The 14914-nt window shown below is 45.6% G+C and overlaps 1 protein-coding gene across 1 annotated transcript; it reads right to left on the bottom strand.

The window, feature by feature from the left end:
• Nucleotides 1–2007: 2007 nt before the first annotated feature.
• LOC128730193 (uncharacterized) lies at nucleotides 2008–13493 on the bottom strand. Its single transcript, XM_053823225.1, is given in 7 exon segments — nucleotides 2008–4339; nucleotides 6151–6572; nucleotides 6634–6786; nucleotides 6851–7192; nucleotides 7265–7468; nucleotides 8826–8916; nucleotides 13309–13493. Coding segments are annotated over 7 exon segments (3108 nt in total). The 5' UTR covers nucleotides 13343–13493; the 3' UTR covers nucleotides 2008–2477.
• Nucleotides 13494–14914: the final 1421 nt, after the last annotated feature.

The raw sequence follows: 14914 nt of genomic DNA on the forward strand, positions 1-14914 counted from the left end.
CGTTTTAAAACACGTTTTGTTCCTAGAGAAAGTTGCAGCGAGAGACAGTAAAGCGGCAAGAGACAAGGAGCTAGAGAACAAAGCAAGGCAACCTGGCAAACCAGAATAGTAGACACATGACCACTGATAGTTTGGCAGTTCATTCGTTCATTCGCACGTTCGCTCGTTCGTTGCCAGCAGACAGCTGCCCACGAAGGAGCGCAAAAGAAAGAATAGTCGGAAAGCACCACTCCTTCTCCATCGCCACTAAACTATGTCCTTTTCTGCCTTAACCACCCTCTTTCCTATTCCTTACTCCCACATCCAGCGATGGTGTTTGCTAGTGGATGGGCCACTCGAATCTTCACCCAAAGAATCCTTTGGGGCCATGCTCTTGTCCTCGTGTGGTGGAAATGTGCTTTCCCCTTTTGGTGTGCGCGTATGCTACTGTGTTTTTTTTTCTGTCGGGATCCTTCCCTACATTGCGAGCAGTAGAAGGGAGGAAGCTTAGGAATTCCGTTTTTACAATTAATAACTTATGAGCACTTCACACGAAGGAACCAAGAAAACAAAAGATAAAAGAAAAACAAAAACAAATGAAATAAACAAAATGTAACCAAGCGATGAGTTGCAGCGAGCGGCAGCGAAAGTACGATGAGGGAAGTGAACCCGAGAGAAGACAAGCAGAAGAAATTAAACAAGCGAAGAGGAGGCTAGTGTTAATTTGAAATGCTAGAGTTAATGTTAAGGACCCGATAGCAAAATGCATCTGGCAAATGAGAACAAAGAAAAGAAAACATAAAACAGAAGCAAATAACAACTTAAAAGTTAATGAAACACAAGTAAAAGAAGGGAAAACCCCCGAACGATAGATTCGTGTTAATAAAGAGAGGAAAGTCTTTAAAAAATAACCAATCAAACCGATTTGCAACAGAACAACAAAACGGAATGCCCATGCAATCGTGAAGGTAGAAACTGGTGGGGTATCTGGGCGTTTGGGGTTTGCACACAGCTCCTTCGGTATAATAGAAGGGACGGCAGCGTCAAGATCCCATGCAGGATCACTACCCTTGTCACGGCACTACTCCTCGCGGTTGGGGTTGTTTGATTTGTCGGTTCATTCCTTCGTATTTACCTGCCACGAGTAGTAGTGCGATCCCGCCCCGATCGGCAAGGATCACGTGATCCCGAAAGAACCCTCGGAACGTTTCTGGGACCGATACACGACGATGGAAATCTCAAGATCGAAGAAAAACCCATGCTCGGTTCGACTACTCCGGAGTGTACTTCGTCTAAAAGGACGAAGGAGATCAAGTCGTGAGGATGCACCGAAAGAATGCTGTACTAAAGGAAATGTATACCAAACGATAAATCAAACTAGCTACCCAACCGTGAGTGGGCCCGGGGATAAAGTATGGAAAAGGAGAAAGAGCGAGAAAACCCACGTGAGGAAGAGTTACTGGTCTACGAAGAGACACGAGAGCAAGTAAATGAAACTTAACGTCGAACAACTCGAGATAAAATGATATGAAATTATTGATTTTACTGTACATTGTTATTAATTATTAATAATTAAAATCATAGATATATTACATTGAAAAAGAAAGGAACACAACCAAAAAATAAAAAGCATAAAAGTGGTTTAAAAATACATCCCAAAAAAATGGAGCACATGGTGTTGGTGCGTTTTTCTTTTCTGAGGTTCACCAAAAATTATCCTCTCCGCAAACAAAGTCCCTTTATGCTGCTATAACTCATGTCATTGCAAACATTAGAGACATTTTAGATGTGTGATGTTGAATAGTTTATCACGCCTTTTGATGGCTGGCTCAATCTACGTCCGCCATTTTGTCGTCAAAGTGTTATACCTACCCGCTGTTATACACAATGGAAGCTCAATTTGAGCTTATTTGTAGATGGCGCTACCGGAAAAAGTGAGTCAAACATACGTTTACCTAGCAAAAGAAATCGTGAATGAATCGAATTTCTCACATTATTTAATAAGCATCCACCTTTTCTACTTGTACGTATTTTCTTTATTTCGCTATAATTTTCCGTAATAAATAAGAGAACGTATTATACACTCGAAGAAACAAGACACCCCGTCCCGAGATGTTCTTTTTTGCTTCGCTTTAGGTTTTCCCCAAGCTTAAGGGGCCCTCTCGATTCCTTATCCTTTTGGGAAGGGTTACATGTAGAAGACCTTCCAGTGTCTATTCACGTAAACGCTAGAATACGACTGTGCGCCCGCGGTTCTAACATAAAACCACTCTTTCCATTCGTTCACCTGTCTCAGTACAGCTAGATCGCTAAATTCTACGTATAAATACACATGGCGTATAAAGAGTCGCGAATTGTATGTACAATCGTGTTCGCGAAGTGACCGATCGATCCGAGGGCGAGGATTAATAAGGAAAGATGCGCGAAGTACCTCAGTCAAAAGTGAGGTGCACTTTCCGCGCCAGTTCCGGGCAGTTATCCTAGAGCCTCATCCTACTCTACTTGTGCGTCGTAATGCTTGCCTCCAGCTGGGCCTGTATCTGTCGCACAGCGGAGCTCGCAACAGCATGACGCTTTAGGAAGGTGTTAATCGTCTTCATCGATCGGTTCTCGACCGCATCCATCGCGTCCCAGTCGGCGGAAACCGAGCTGCGAAGTCGTAGAGCACTGTTGCGCAGATTGTTCGCCGTCACCGTGTCGTCGAGGCTGGCCTGCACTCCGTTGACCATCTGTGGTAGCCTCGCACTAGGCGCAGTAGTCGACAGATCGTCCTGAACACCGCTCCGTTCGAGGTATCGTCGGGCTACTGAGTTGATGGCCACCGGCACGTCTCGACTGCTCATCTGGTTGACTCGGAATTTCGTGCGCTTGACCGAAGCAGAACGAGCCAACGTCGCGTCAGTCGTACCATCGAGACTCTTCGTCGGTGCGATCACACGTCGGTTGTCAGAGGACGCGGTGTTGCTAGCTGGGGAGACTCCATCGTCCAACACCACCTTCTGCTGTTTGACAATCGTTTTGCGAACTGTTGTCGTGGACGCGATACGACCCGAGGCCGTGCTGGCGAAGGTGGTGGTGGTAGTCGTAGTTGATGTTGTCGACGTCCCTTCCGTGTCCTTTTTCTTCTTCGTTCCGGAAGACGTGGAAGATTTCTTGCGAACAACCGTCACTGCGGTGGATTCTACCTTCTCCGGGACTGTTTCTTGGCGGGTAGTCGCGTTCCGGTCGCAGAACTTTGTGTAGTTCTCCTTGAACACCGAGTCCTCGTTGCACAGGCTGATCGATTTCGGCAGGAATCGGAACGTGGGTAGTTTGAACGTATCGTTGGCCAAGAAATCGGGCCGTTGCGCCAGTTCGTTTAGCTTGTTTTGGGCACGAGATGTGCGGATCGTGTTCACCTTCGATTTCAGGCTCTCCAGCTCGCTGTCCAGCTCGAGCGGTCCGGGAGACGTGGGCATGGTAACAGCCTCCGATCCGTCCTCCAAGCCCGCTGCTCCATCTACCGCCTTCACGTTCGTGAGGGAAAGCTTTAGTAAGTCGGATAGTTTACGCAAATCGTCACGTACCTTGTCCCGGTGCGTCGAACCACCCGGACTCGACACCTGCGACTGGTCGGGCTGACTGACCAGATCCGTGCCAACACTCGCCGTAGTGTCAGACGACGCGACGGAGTCGCTATCTGCGGAAAGGCAGAGCAAATCGGGCGTTTCGGACGTACGGTGTACAGGTACGTCAGATGCGCTCGAATCAGTGTGCGTGTCAGAGACCGGAAGTTCAGGGAATGGATTGCAAGTGCGCTCGATGATGACGACGATGGCCGTCGATGCCGGTTCGAAACCACCGTCGAGATTGCAAGCTGCCAGTCGGTTAGTGGCAAGGACAGGCTCCTGCTTCGCTACGCTACTATAGCTACTAATACTGCCATTACTATCACTACTGCTAATACTATTGCTGCCAAACCCATTCAAGCACACGATTGCCTCGTTGTTAGCACAATCAGCCTCTGGCAAGGCACAATCAGCGCATCCCAAGGTGTTAAGCGTTAGGTGCTCCCTGTCACTATCGCATGTAGTAGTTACTGCTGCAGACGCCGAGGTGTTCAAAACGTTGCGCATGTTCTGAAAGGAACATCCGGAAATATCAGGTTCCCTCAATTCAGCCTCCTTCTGTTGTTTAAGCTCGAGCACTATTGGTTGGACGTCGTTGTCATTGCTAGTATGCTCGTTGCCATAGCGATACAGGTGTTGCTTTTGTTCGTCCTTCATTGTTATATTGATTTGGAGCAGTTTGTGTGTTGGATCGCCGCCGTTTGGTGCCTCATTCTCGACGTTGTCCTCCTCGTTTTCGGTCGGGTCAGTTTCTACGCTGACGTGAAGTTAGCGAAGCATTGGCCAAACCAGGCGGCAGGCCCGCGTGTAGGTCGAAAAGCGAAACGATGCGAACGGTTAAGATTAGTAGGCGAAAATTTGGCTTATATTTACAGGAGCGATTTTCTACGACATGCATGCAACATCGGGCATCTATTGCTCGAAACAGTTTGAAACCACACAGAAATAGAGCTCGCACCGTTTTCTTTACGCTGGAATACACGTGCCCGCTGTTAAGCGGGGCACTAACTCTCGTTCAACATCACCGGCGACGCCGCCTGGAGATCCGTGCGTTTGCGACATGCTGAATCAAGATTCGCATGAGCCATCATCCGTCCATCACCATTATCATCATCGTCATTGGTTACGGGGAATGGAGTCCGCAGCCAGAACGAAAGCAAAAGCGCATCCACACGCGGAAGCCGGTTTAAGTGAAGGGCGAAGCAAAATCGGATCATTTCGAAGGAAGAAAGCAAGAACGCATAAAGACAATCGGATCGATCAGATAATCAGTGAGCTGAGCCGATGATTTTGATGTGGGGTGAGATGGAAGGAGAGCTTTGTTCCGCATCTTTGCACTCCTGCAGCCTAATCACGCTCGACTTTTGCCACAACCATTTCCAACAGTGAGATGGGATGGGAATTTAGAAATGTCGCGCTAATCGCGATTTCATAAGGATGACTAGATTATTCAAACTTCTGGTCGATCATACGATCAGTTAGTGCCACAACCAAAACACGGCAAACTTCTGTTACCGGCAGTAAGGGAAAGGAAGGCAAACCCGGCAGGCACGCAATGGGTGGAAGGGGTAAAATATTTCTATCTTTACATTGTGTTCCTTCCAGGCTGTCCAGGTCTTCGTCGAGGCTGTCATGCGTGGAGTGCGTCGTCCTACGTCGTACTGCGTTGCGATTGAAAGCTTGCGTCTCGGCTGGTGTCGGTAAGAGCTTTTAGGGAACTTTTGTTTTTTTTTCTATTTACACAATTCGAATCCGAAACATACACTACACTAATCAACTGGTCCGAAGTAAACCATCTTAGCTAGAATTTGGCTTATTAACTATAGAACCTAAAGACAATTCTACAGAGGGAACAATATACTCAGTTTACTATCGCGATCTGCGAAGGCAGTTAGAGCCAGCAAATAATATACAACAACCAATCAAAACCAACCAGAAAACATATATTACAACCAACCGACACCATTGGACGAAACCAAGAGCGAAAGAGAAGGGAAAGAAAGATGGTAGACACGTTAGACCTCCAAGGGTGGCACTAAACAAAGGAAAAGCAAGCAAAATTCTACCTAATGAAATCCGGCGTAGGTCATGAATTCGACATGAGTTTCTCGAATAAAATAGTGGAATGATTCCCAAATTGTCATATCTCATAATCTCGCCTTTAGCTGAAAGACTCTCTGTCATTGCAAATGCTCATGCTTTGCGTTCGATGGAGTGTCTCACAAAATGCTCGAACCTGAAGCTAATGACCAGGATGATGGGGATGATGGCGAGCGAAATGAAAGACGAGGAATTGAAAAATGCAGCGTACGATACCAAAGGGCATGATACATCGAATAAAACGCTTTAAAGAACAGAACTAACCGGCACCATTTCACCAACGAAGTGTTAAAAGCGAAATCTTACAAATATGTACAATGTTTTGCAGCTTTTTTGCATGCTGTTTGTTTTAGCTAACTCCGAATCAACACAAACTTCACACCGCATGGACTTCAGGTGCCGGCTAGCCAAAATGCTAACGTAAAATGAGCAAGATCGAACAAGACGTTGTTCATTGACTTACCCCGAGCGATGCTACCTCTTCGACTACCGGACGTATTGCTTCCATTTGGCAGGCCGGCCAACTCCGGAAGCGTGGGTCTCCGAAGTTGCACCGTTTCTCCGGAGGGCGCAATAATGTTCTCTGTGTCCTGTTCAAACGCGTACCGGTTGTTGGGCGTTTCGTCCCACTTGTTGACTAGTTCCTTCAAGTTATCTTTAGCAATTTCGGGACTCTACAACGAAAATGAAGCAGTTCCTGTGAGAAAAGGGCAAGCCGTCTTGGCTCGCGTTTTCAAGCCTACCGTTACATTGCTGTTGTTGTTGTTGCTTTCAAGCAAGATCGGCTTGAAGCTGGTGAGCGAGGGTCGCCGATTCGTTGGATGGTACTGTGGTTTTCGTTTGATCCACTTGTGTTTGAGTGCATCCTCGGCAGTGAGACGTTCCCTACAATTATACGGTAGACATAAGCGCTAACAAAATGGAAATTCTCCATGCCAATACATACTTTTGCTCCTTAACCAGACACCGGTTGATGAAGTCGATCGCCTCTTCGGACACGTTGTCAAACGCTTCATCAAGAAAGTCGTACCGCCCAATCGTAATGTTGCCCATCGTTTGGATGTCATCCTCACCGGCAAATGGAGACAGTCCGGAAACGCTAGAATAACCAAAAACAAGCACTTGGAGGATACGAACATAGGACAGAAAGGATAGCAGCTTACAGCACATAGGCGATCACACCAACGCTCCACATGTCGGTCGCAAACGAAATTGCTTCGAAGTTGACCACCTCTGGAGCGACGAACTCGGGTGTACCGAACAGGACCTGAAGCTTGTTGTCCGGATCGTACTCACGCGCCAGCCCAAAATCGATGATTTTGATCCGATTACCGCTCTCCGTGAGGCAGAGGATGTTCTCCGGCTTCATATCGAGGTGGATGATGTTGTTCCCGTGGATGTACGCGACAGCGTCACAGATCTGACGCATGAAGATCGCGCATGCCTTCTCCGTGAGGACGAACTTTTCGTCCAGCACCCGGTCAAACAGTTCACCGCCTTCCACGCTGCAAAGCAATTAAAGGCAATTAGCGCTGGTTCACAAATCCAAACACACCACGCCCGGGGCTTGCACTCACAGCTCCATCATGACGCAAAAGGTACGATCAAACTCGTACGCCGCATATAGCTGAGCGATCTTCGAGTGGTGTAGGACGTTCATCATGTGCACCTCGCGTTCGATGTTGCGCCGGTCACCCTTTTTCACGATCTGAATGAATTTGGCCGCCAGTCGGACGCCGGTCGACTTTTCCTTGCATTTGTACACGACACCAAACTTTCCCCTGTGGTACGTCCGAAACAGAAAATAGCAAAGCAAAAATATAGGTGTATTGGACAGTCATGTAACCTTTCGCTCAAGCTTTTGAACCGGTATTTTTCATGATGTGCAGAAATATAAATAACAACCTTAAATTACATCTTTATTAATTCGCTCCAGTTAAACACCCCAAGAGCTGTCTGGACAGAAATAACGCTCTGTCGAATGAAGTGGTCCTTTTTGCGTCTCCTTCTTCAATGCCTCGACAAGTATCTATGCCAGTTTTAGGGGACATTTGTCGAGCTGTCATATCGATTCGCTCGAATACCAAAATTCGTCTAAAAATGCTACCGCAGCGAAGATACAAGGTGGATTCCATTCATTGAACATAGAAACATATGTAACTTTAATCGAATCATGGTAGTTTCTTCTATAAAAACCAATATATGATCTGCTATTGCCATTTATAGCATCAGACTATATCATCGAACCTAAACTGCATCACGTCTGGAATGCCAACGGCCAGACTACCAAGACTGCGATTGATTTGCCACGAACCAACAGACTGCCCTATCTTAACATGCTGCTGCTGGTCTGTGCCGAAATGCACGAAGCCAGCTCAATTCCGATACACGTGCGACATTCCGAAGGTTAACAGAAATGGCAGTGAAGCAGGAAAAGACCATGTCACTTTGTTCCGGTCGTCTTTGGGCGGTGGCGTTCTGTCGATCGATAAAAGTGACTTGACATGTCGGCATAGGGCTCGAAGTGGTGGTGTGGCCTGTTCGAACGCTGAATACATCGCCCTACCACGTGAGAGCAGCACTGTTGGTAGCACATCCCTCCACATACATGACCCACGAGTTAGCACGCCACAAATGGCGACTCACGACAAAACCATTCGAGGGGGGATTAAGTGGCTACAAATACCGGACCAGTCTGCGAGACTAACAGGTGCTTCGCCATCGACTGACATCGACTTTAACTCCCGTGCACGCATTCCCCTCAGCACCCAACAACCGTCACAGTCGGTTTCGAATGGAAAAACATTTTCCTTTCCTCGTTGGTTGATTCTCAAGCGTTTTCCGCCAGTCCACCTCGTGCTCCCGGCAATGGAATCTGGCTGACCTGGGGAGGGCACACGGCTCGGCGAACACCGGGTCCCGAAAGGGTGGGAAAAGCGCAAGGCGAACCGTGTCAACGGATGATGAAAGATGGACAATCGCCGTTGGGCCACACCGACCCGTCGAAAAACGACGGGCAAATAGGTAAAACGACGACGACCAGGACGACAGCGATAGTTCTGATGCGTTCTAATTTTAGGAGCCAACGACCACCGTCGAGCATCTCTCTGTGGACGGTTTTTGGGTGTAGTTACTGACCTGCCGAGCTCCGAGCTGAGTTCGTATATCTGTTTTGGATCGACGCCGCGCTTAATTTCCACCTCTCTGTACGGGAACGCTGGCGGCACATCTGCAAGAAAGGATGGAACAGAAAATTTAATAAACGGTAACAGACGAGTCCCTCCAAGCGGATCTGAGAGGAATAGAAGCACGATGATGTGTTTAACTCGCAGGAAAACACTGTAACGAGCGAAAAACACAAACCATTAGCAATGTGTGGTAGGCGTTAAGACATTCCCCAATGTGTGTTAAAATGGCTGCAAAAAACTCCTGACAGAATCTCAAACCATGCGCGATCGAGATCGATCTCCATCGCCTTAACCCGAGACACTCCAATTAACTTGCGACAGTGACCGTTTGTCGACCGTCAAAACTATGCCAGTTAACGTACCGAATGTCACTCGAAAATCGATGCACATGGATGTTCAACGCGATGCCTTTTGCACCGCGTTCTTGGCACTAGCTGGTGAGATATCAGTCAACATTACGAGCGGATGTGTTTGATTTTGTCTAACAGCTCGAAGGTTCGGTTGCCCTAGCATCGCGCATTTAAAAGCGAACGGGATCGGTAACGATACTAGTGAATAGATCGGATGTTTACAAGGCTTCTCACATTTCTCTCCTGTCAGGTCCTGTAGCGGAGCCAGTTTGGTTCGTGCGAGTGTCAATTGAATTAGACCCTTCACCGTCTAGAGGACCAGATTAAACTAATTAATCCTGGCCAGCTAGGCTAAAAGAGTGAAATTTAATGAAACTCCGATCTCACGATTCCTCCCGCCAGTCGGTTAAAGCTGAAGCATCTAAGCGATAAAAGCTAGACAGGCTGGTACTCTGTTGCTCTAAATTAAATCCTATTAGTGCCCCAGCCACACTGGCAAAAGGGATAGTAAATTCAAAAGATTGAGCAAAAATGTTGGCAACGAATCGTGATCGTTATGCGACAGAAACGAAGAGAAAAGAGCTCGCATGTTGGGAGGTGGATCATTTAAACAGGAAGCAGTCTTTATGTCATATACTTAGGTTCCAATCAGTGACTCAGAAGTCCAATTGATCGTCGCAAATGTATTCTAAGATTAATGTTAGTTGCAGACACGACCCTAAAAGGATAAGCGTCCACCAATGCTTTCGCAATACTTTTGAGCTTTTGCCGTCGTTACGTGTACTACAGCGAACGGCTTAGAAATACAAGCAGAAAAAACGTTTGCAATGCTTCCCTGTTGCCAGGTAGCAATGCTACTCGCTACTATTTTAGTCCTAATTACACAACCATCCTTGCTCGGTGTCATCAAATCTGCATCGGTTATTGCTTCAATTGACCAAGTTATCCTCATGTGGGAGGACATCTTGTTTTTTTTTCTCTCCCATGTTCCACCCTCTTTCACCCGGGCATGTACATTTATATTATAATTATTATTAGCCACGGTCAAACTAGCGCCAATTCAACGCAAATGCACCCTAGCGTGACTTTGAGCCCCTGGCTATCTTTTCTCATCAGAACTAACCATTACCGGTAAACACCGCTGAACTCGTGTTGAGCTCGGTTTGATTAACCCACAGCGTTTCCTGTGTTCTTACTTGGTTATCCTACAATTCAAGAAGCAACGAGCAGAGAGGAAGAAATAGAGTAGGATGTTAATTTATCGTCTTCCGGGGCCAACAAACGTTCCCTCCCCCGGGACGACTTTATTTCGGGAAATTGCAATCATCGTCCGGCCAAATGTTCCGCAGCTTCGCTCAATGAACTTTTCCTCACCGGCCGTTGGCTTTCCTTCGGAGATATTTTTTATCGCTTCCTAACCTCACTAGCCAAACAAACACGCCACTCTCAGGTTCATCTGCTGCACCTTGACTTGGGCGAGGCCAATGCCATGTAGCCATGTTCCGATACCATTAGTTCTGCTCAATCCAACCCACCCCTCGATATATGCGTCTGCCACGTTGCGCCGGTTTGGTCGACCTTCATTCGCCGAAAGTAAAGCTTGTACGTTTGGCTTGTTTGATGCATTAATCGTGTTCCAATTCCTGAGTGTTGATTCCCATATTCGTCCCACCAACTCCTGGTTCTCGTTTGCGTACATCACTCATCGGGCTGTGTTTCCCTAGCACCTCGAGCGCATGAGGTTGTAAAAAATAGAAGCAGAACGGAGGCAGACATCGGAAAAATATAAATCGACCGATCATCTGCCTCGATCGATACACATTCATGTTGCTCCGGTCGTGGTGGTGGAAATAAGCAAACCTGTTGGACATGTTGACGTAACGCTCGGAATAGGCGTGCCACAAGGCACGCAAACAACACGCAAAATAAAGTGTACGTACGAAGATGCGACGCATGAAGAAAGAAAACGTGCGAAAATGAAAAGCACATAACGACAAAAACAGCCGCAAGGCGCCATGTTTTGCACTTTCACGTCACATTCTGTATGCGGCTAGGATATTTCAGTTATTTTTAGTTACTTTTACCGTTGCGTTTCACTTCCAACTGAAATGTAGCACCAACAATAGGAGGAGTAATTTGAGTTGACCTTGCACTTTATCAATATGATTGCAATAGTTTACTCCCTTATCGCGTTTGTACTTTTGTAAATTTGGGATATGATAGCTTGGGATGCTACTTCATACTTATGAGTGAAAATTACATTACAAAATTTGATTCTTCTACAAAGGCATCGAAAATTGTTCCAGTGTTCTATTTATTCTCGAGAAAAAGCTATTCACTCGCTTTGAGAAAAAAGAATCCTCCGCATTTTTGCGTAGGTTGAAAATATTTTCACCCCTACGCAACCGAAAAATTTCACTTTCAGCACAAGCTCAAGAGAAAGATCATCCTTCTTTTGGCGGTGGGAAAAAGAAGAACAAAAGAATGGTAGCATCTCTTTCGGTCGTACTCCAAACGCGCCGTGTTATGAATTGTCAGTGGTCAGTTTGTTGAAAGATTACAGTGCAAAATAGCAAGCAGCGTGTTGTTTCATTATTACCACGTAAATTCACATTGCGCTTGGAGATCGGGAGTAGTTGTCTCGAAATCGGTAGCATATGCTTAATTTTAACACCCGAGTAAATACAAGTGGAATGTTACAACAGGAGGCAGTTGTTTGCCTTGGCCTTTCAGCGCACAAATTCGACGATCCCAACATCCGGCCAGATGGACGTTGCAACACGATCGTATGTACGGCGTAAATTGTCGCAGATGATTCGTCTCTCGCCCACCATTTGAGATCACCAAGCTGAGAGATGATGCGAGAATTGGTTGTACCGTCTAAAAGAGACGCGCTAAACGATAACAATTAAAGGTGTTAATATACTGCTCCGCGTGGTTCAAGTTTAAGAGAATGGTATATTTTTAACAGCAAGCTACCTTCTTAGCTAGGATAATTAACGATTCGAATACGGTTTGAAAAACGAGAAAATACACGGTATAAAAACCGTTTGTTGTGGCTGAGTATTATTCAAATGAAGGTGACTGGAGATTAGATGATGGAGACGCCCGGTGTTTGGTACAATTTCGACACTCAAGAATAAATAAATGTAGCATACACCAGGAGAATGAAAGGTATATTTTTTAGCAACAAACCACCTTCCTAGCAAGAATAACTAACGATTCGAATACAGCTTGAATTAAACGATGGAGACGCCCGGTGTTTGCTACAAATTCGACAATTAAGAATAAATAAAAGTACCATACACCAGCAGAAACAAAGGTTTACTTTTTAGCAATAAACTACCTTCCTAGCAAGGATAACTAACGATTTGAATTCAGCTTGCAAAACCAATAAAAAACTAGGCATAAAACCGTTTGTAGAGGCTAAGTATAATTCAAATGAATAAATAACGTCTGGTGATAACATGATGGAGACGCCCGGTGTAAATAAATGTACCATAAAGCAGGCAAAAGAAAGGTATATTTTTTAAAAACTAACCACCAACCGTGGACAACTAATGAATCAAATACAGCTTGCAAAACGAGAAAAAAAACAAGGTTTAAAAACGGTAATTAGTAGCCGCGCTTAGTTCGAAATTACATGATTACATGATGGAGGCGCCTGGTGTTTGGTACACTTTCGGAACTCAGTATAAATAAGTGTACCATACACCAGGTACCATAGTCTGAACATTACAATTGTTATTCTCGCCTCAAAAATGAGGGAGTATACATTCATTCATAAATGGCTTAATATGAGGCTATATATATATATTCAACTAGTTTGGAATATGTAAAAATCGTTGTGCACCATAAATCTAAGCGTCCATTAGCTATGCCTCTTGAAGACAAACGTTATTGCAGCCTGTTCCACTAACGTCCCTACAACAAGTCGTGACTAAATTAGAAAACTCTGCTGCAACAACTTGCAGCGCTCGTTCACCCTAGATTTCCCGCGGCGGGAAACATAGCAGAGCACGCACACTAGCACGTTCAAGCACGTACACATACGTTATCAATTGATGGCGAGGTTTCACTTACCACCCAGAGGATCTGTTTCGTCCACGTGGATCATGATTGGTACTTCCGGTATTGTAAAAAGTTGTTACAGAATTGTTACAGAAAACCAATCCCTCAACGAGCCGAGTTATTAAGTCCTTGTTATGATATTTATATGCGCTTTTTGTTGATTCTCCTAGCTGCGATCGTGCAAAAAAAACCGTGTGGAACCTAGAATCGATAATAGATAAACATTGATTGAAACTTTTATCAAATAATTTGTCATAATGAAATCGTATAATAATGAAGGAGCTCAAATTATATATAATTTCTAATTCAAGCCATTGGCAAAACCTTATCAAATAATAAAACGTTTACATTATGATTATACAAATCTAGTTCTTTACAATCACAAACTAAGAAGTTGTCTGATTGCTAAAGAAAATCTAGTCTAAAAGCTGAAAGAAAATAAACACAGCCCTTTTTATCACATAAAAATCTTTTGTTCTTAATACATTGGGTACAGGGAAATGTTAATATATCGCTATACGTAATTGGTGTTTAATTGCTGCACTTGAAATTCAACCCGTTGTACTACTGCTTTATCTTGAAGCGCCACCCATCTTCTCCCCAATGCAACTCCACCTTCTCGCCCTACCAAAATGAAAAACAATACGCTGGTACCTTCTAGTTGTGGTGATCACAAGCTTCTGCCCTTCTTCGTGTGGGGTACGCCTTGTCGTCCTGAATGAACCGCACCCATCGATCGATAATACTTCAATGAGTTCACATTCTTCGCATCGCTCAATTAGCCTCCCCCAAGCCGCCCATTTTTCCTCGCCAATAATCCCTTTCGCTTTCGCCTTACTTTCGCCGCACATGTTCATGCGAGCAAATCCGATCCGATCCGATCTCTACCGGTTTCAGAAGTGGCGTGCCAACTTTTACAACCATGGCTCTGGTTATACCCCCGCGGAAAACTGCCCACTTCTTTCGGTGCTTGTGGGTTAATTTCCACCTCTACCCCCAAGCAAAGGACACGCATTGCAGGGTGGACGATGCGAGGTTGGGGTCAAGCTAAACAGGGTTAGTACTCGCTTCCCACTTCCGGCTGTTGGCAATGTGGCATTGCTGCACGTTTTATTTACCATTCATTCACCTTTGGCCGCGTGACTATGTGTGTTTCGTTGTTCGGTTACCGAATATCCCGTTGGGAACGACATGCGGAAGTCAATTTTCTGGTCCTATGTCAATGACTTGCTCGTAATGGCGGGGATTTGAAAAACAAGCGATAGATTTTCCGTATATGGTCCATCGTGCGTGTGGGGACGCGACGAACACACCGGAAGGAAACGATTCCATGATGTAAACACGCAAAACCACGTGAATCATAGGGAGGAAATCGCTATCCAAAACAGTTCGCATACCAAGCGTCAATCGCACCGCCAGCATCTGCGTATTTGTTCGTGACGAACGGCAAATGATAGCGCGTATAAATGTGTAGGTGCGCCGTTGTGGGAATGTTGTTTTTTTTTTGCGATGTATTTTCTGAGCACCACGCTTAAAATCGACAAAATGGATGGTCGTACCGCTGTGGGTTGAATCCTCTCACGGTCGTCGCTGGAGTGGGAAAACGATATCTTCTCTT

The sequence above is a fragment of the Anopheles nili genome, chromosome 2, assembly GCF_943737925.1.
Source record: "Anopheles nili chromosome 2, idAnoNiliSN_F5_01, whole genome shotgun sequence".
Classification (NCBI taxonomy): domain Eukaryota; kingdom Metazoa; phylum Arthropoda; class Insecta; order Diptera; family Culicidae; genus Anopheles; species Anopheles nili.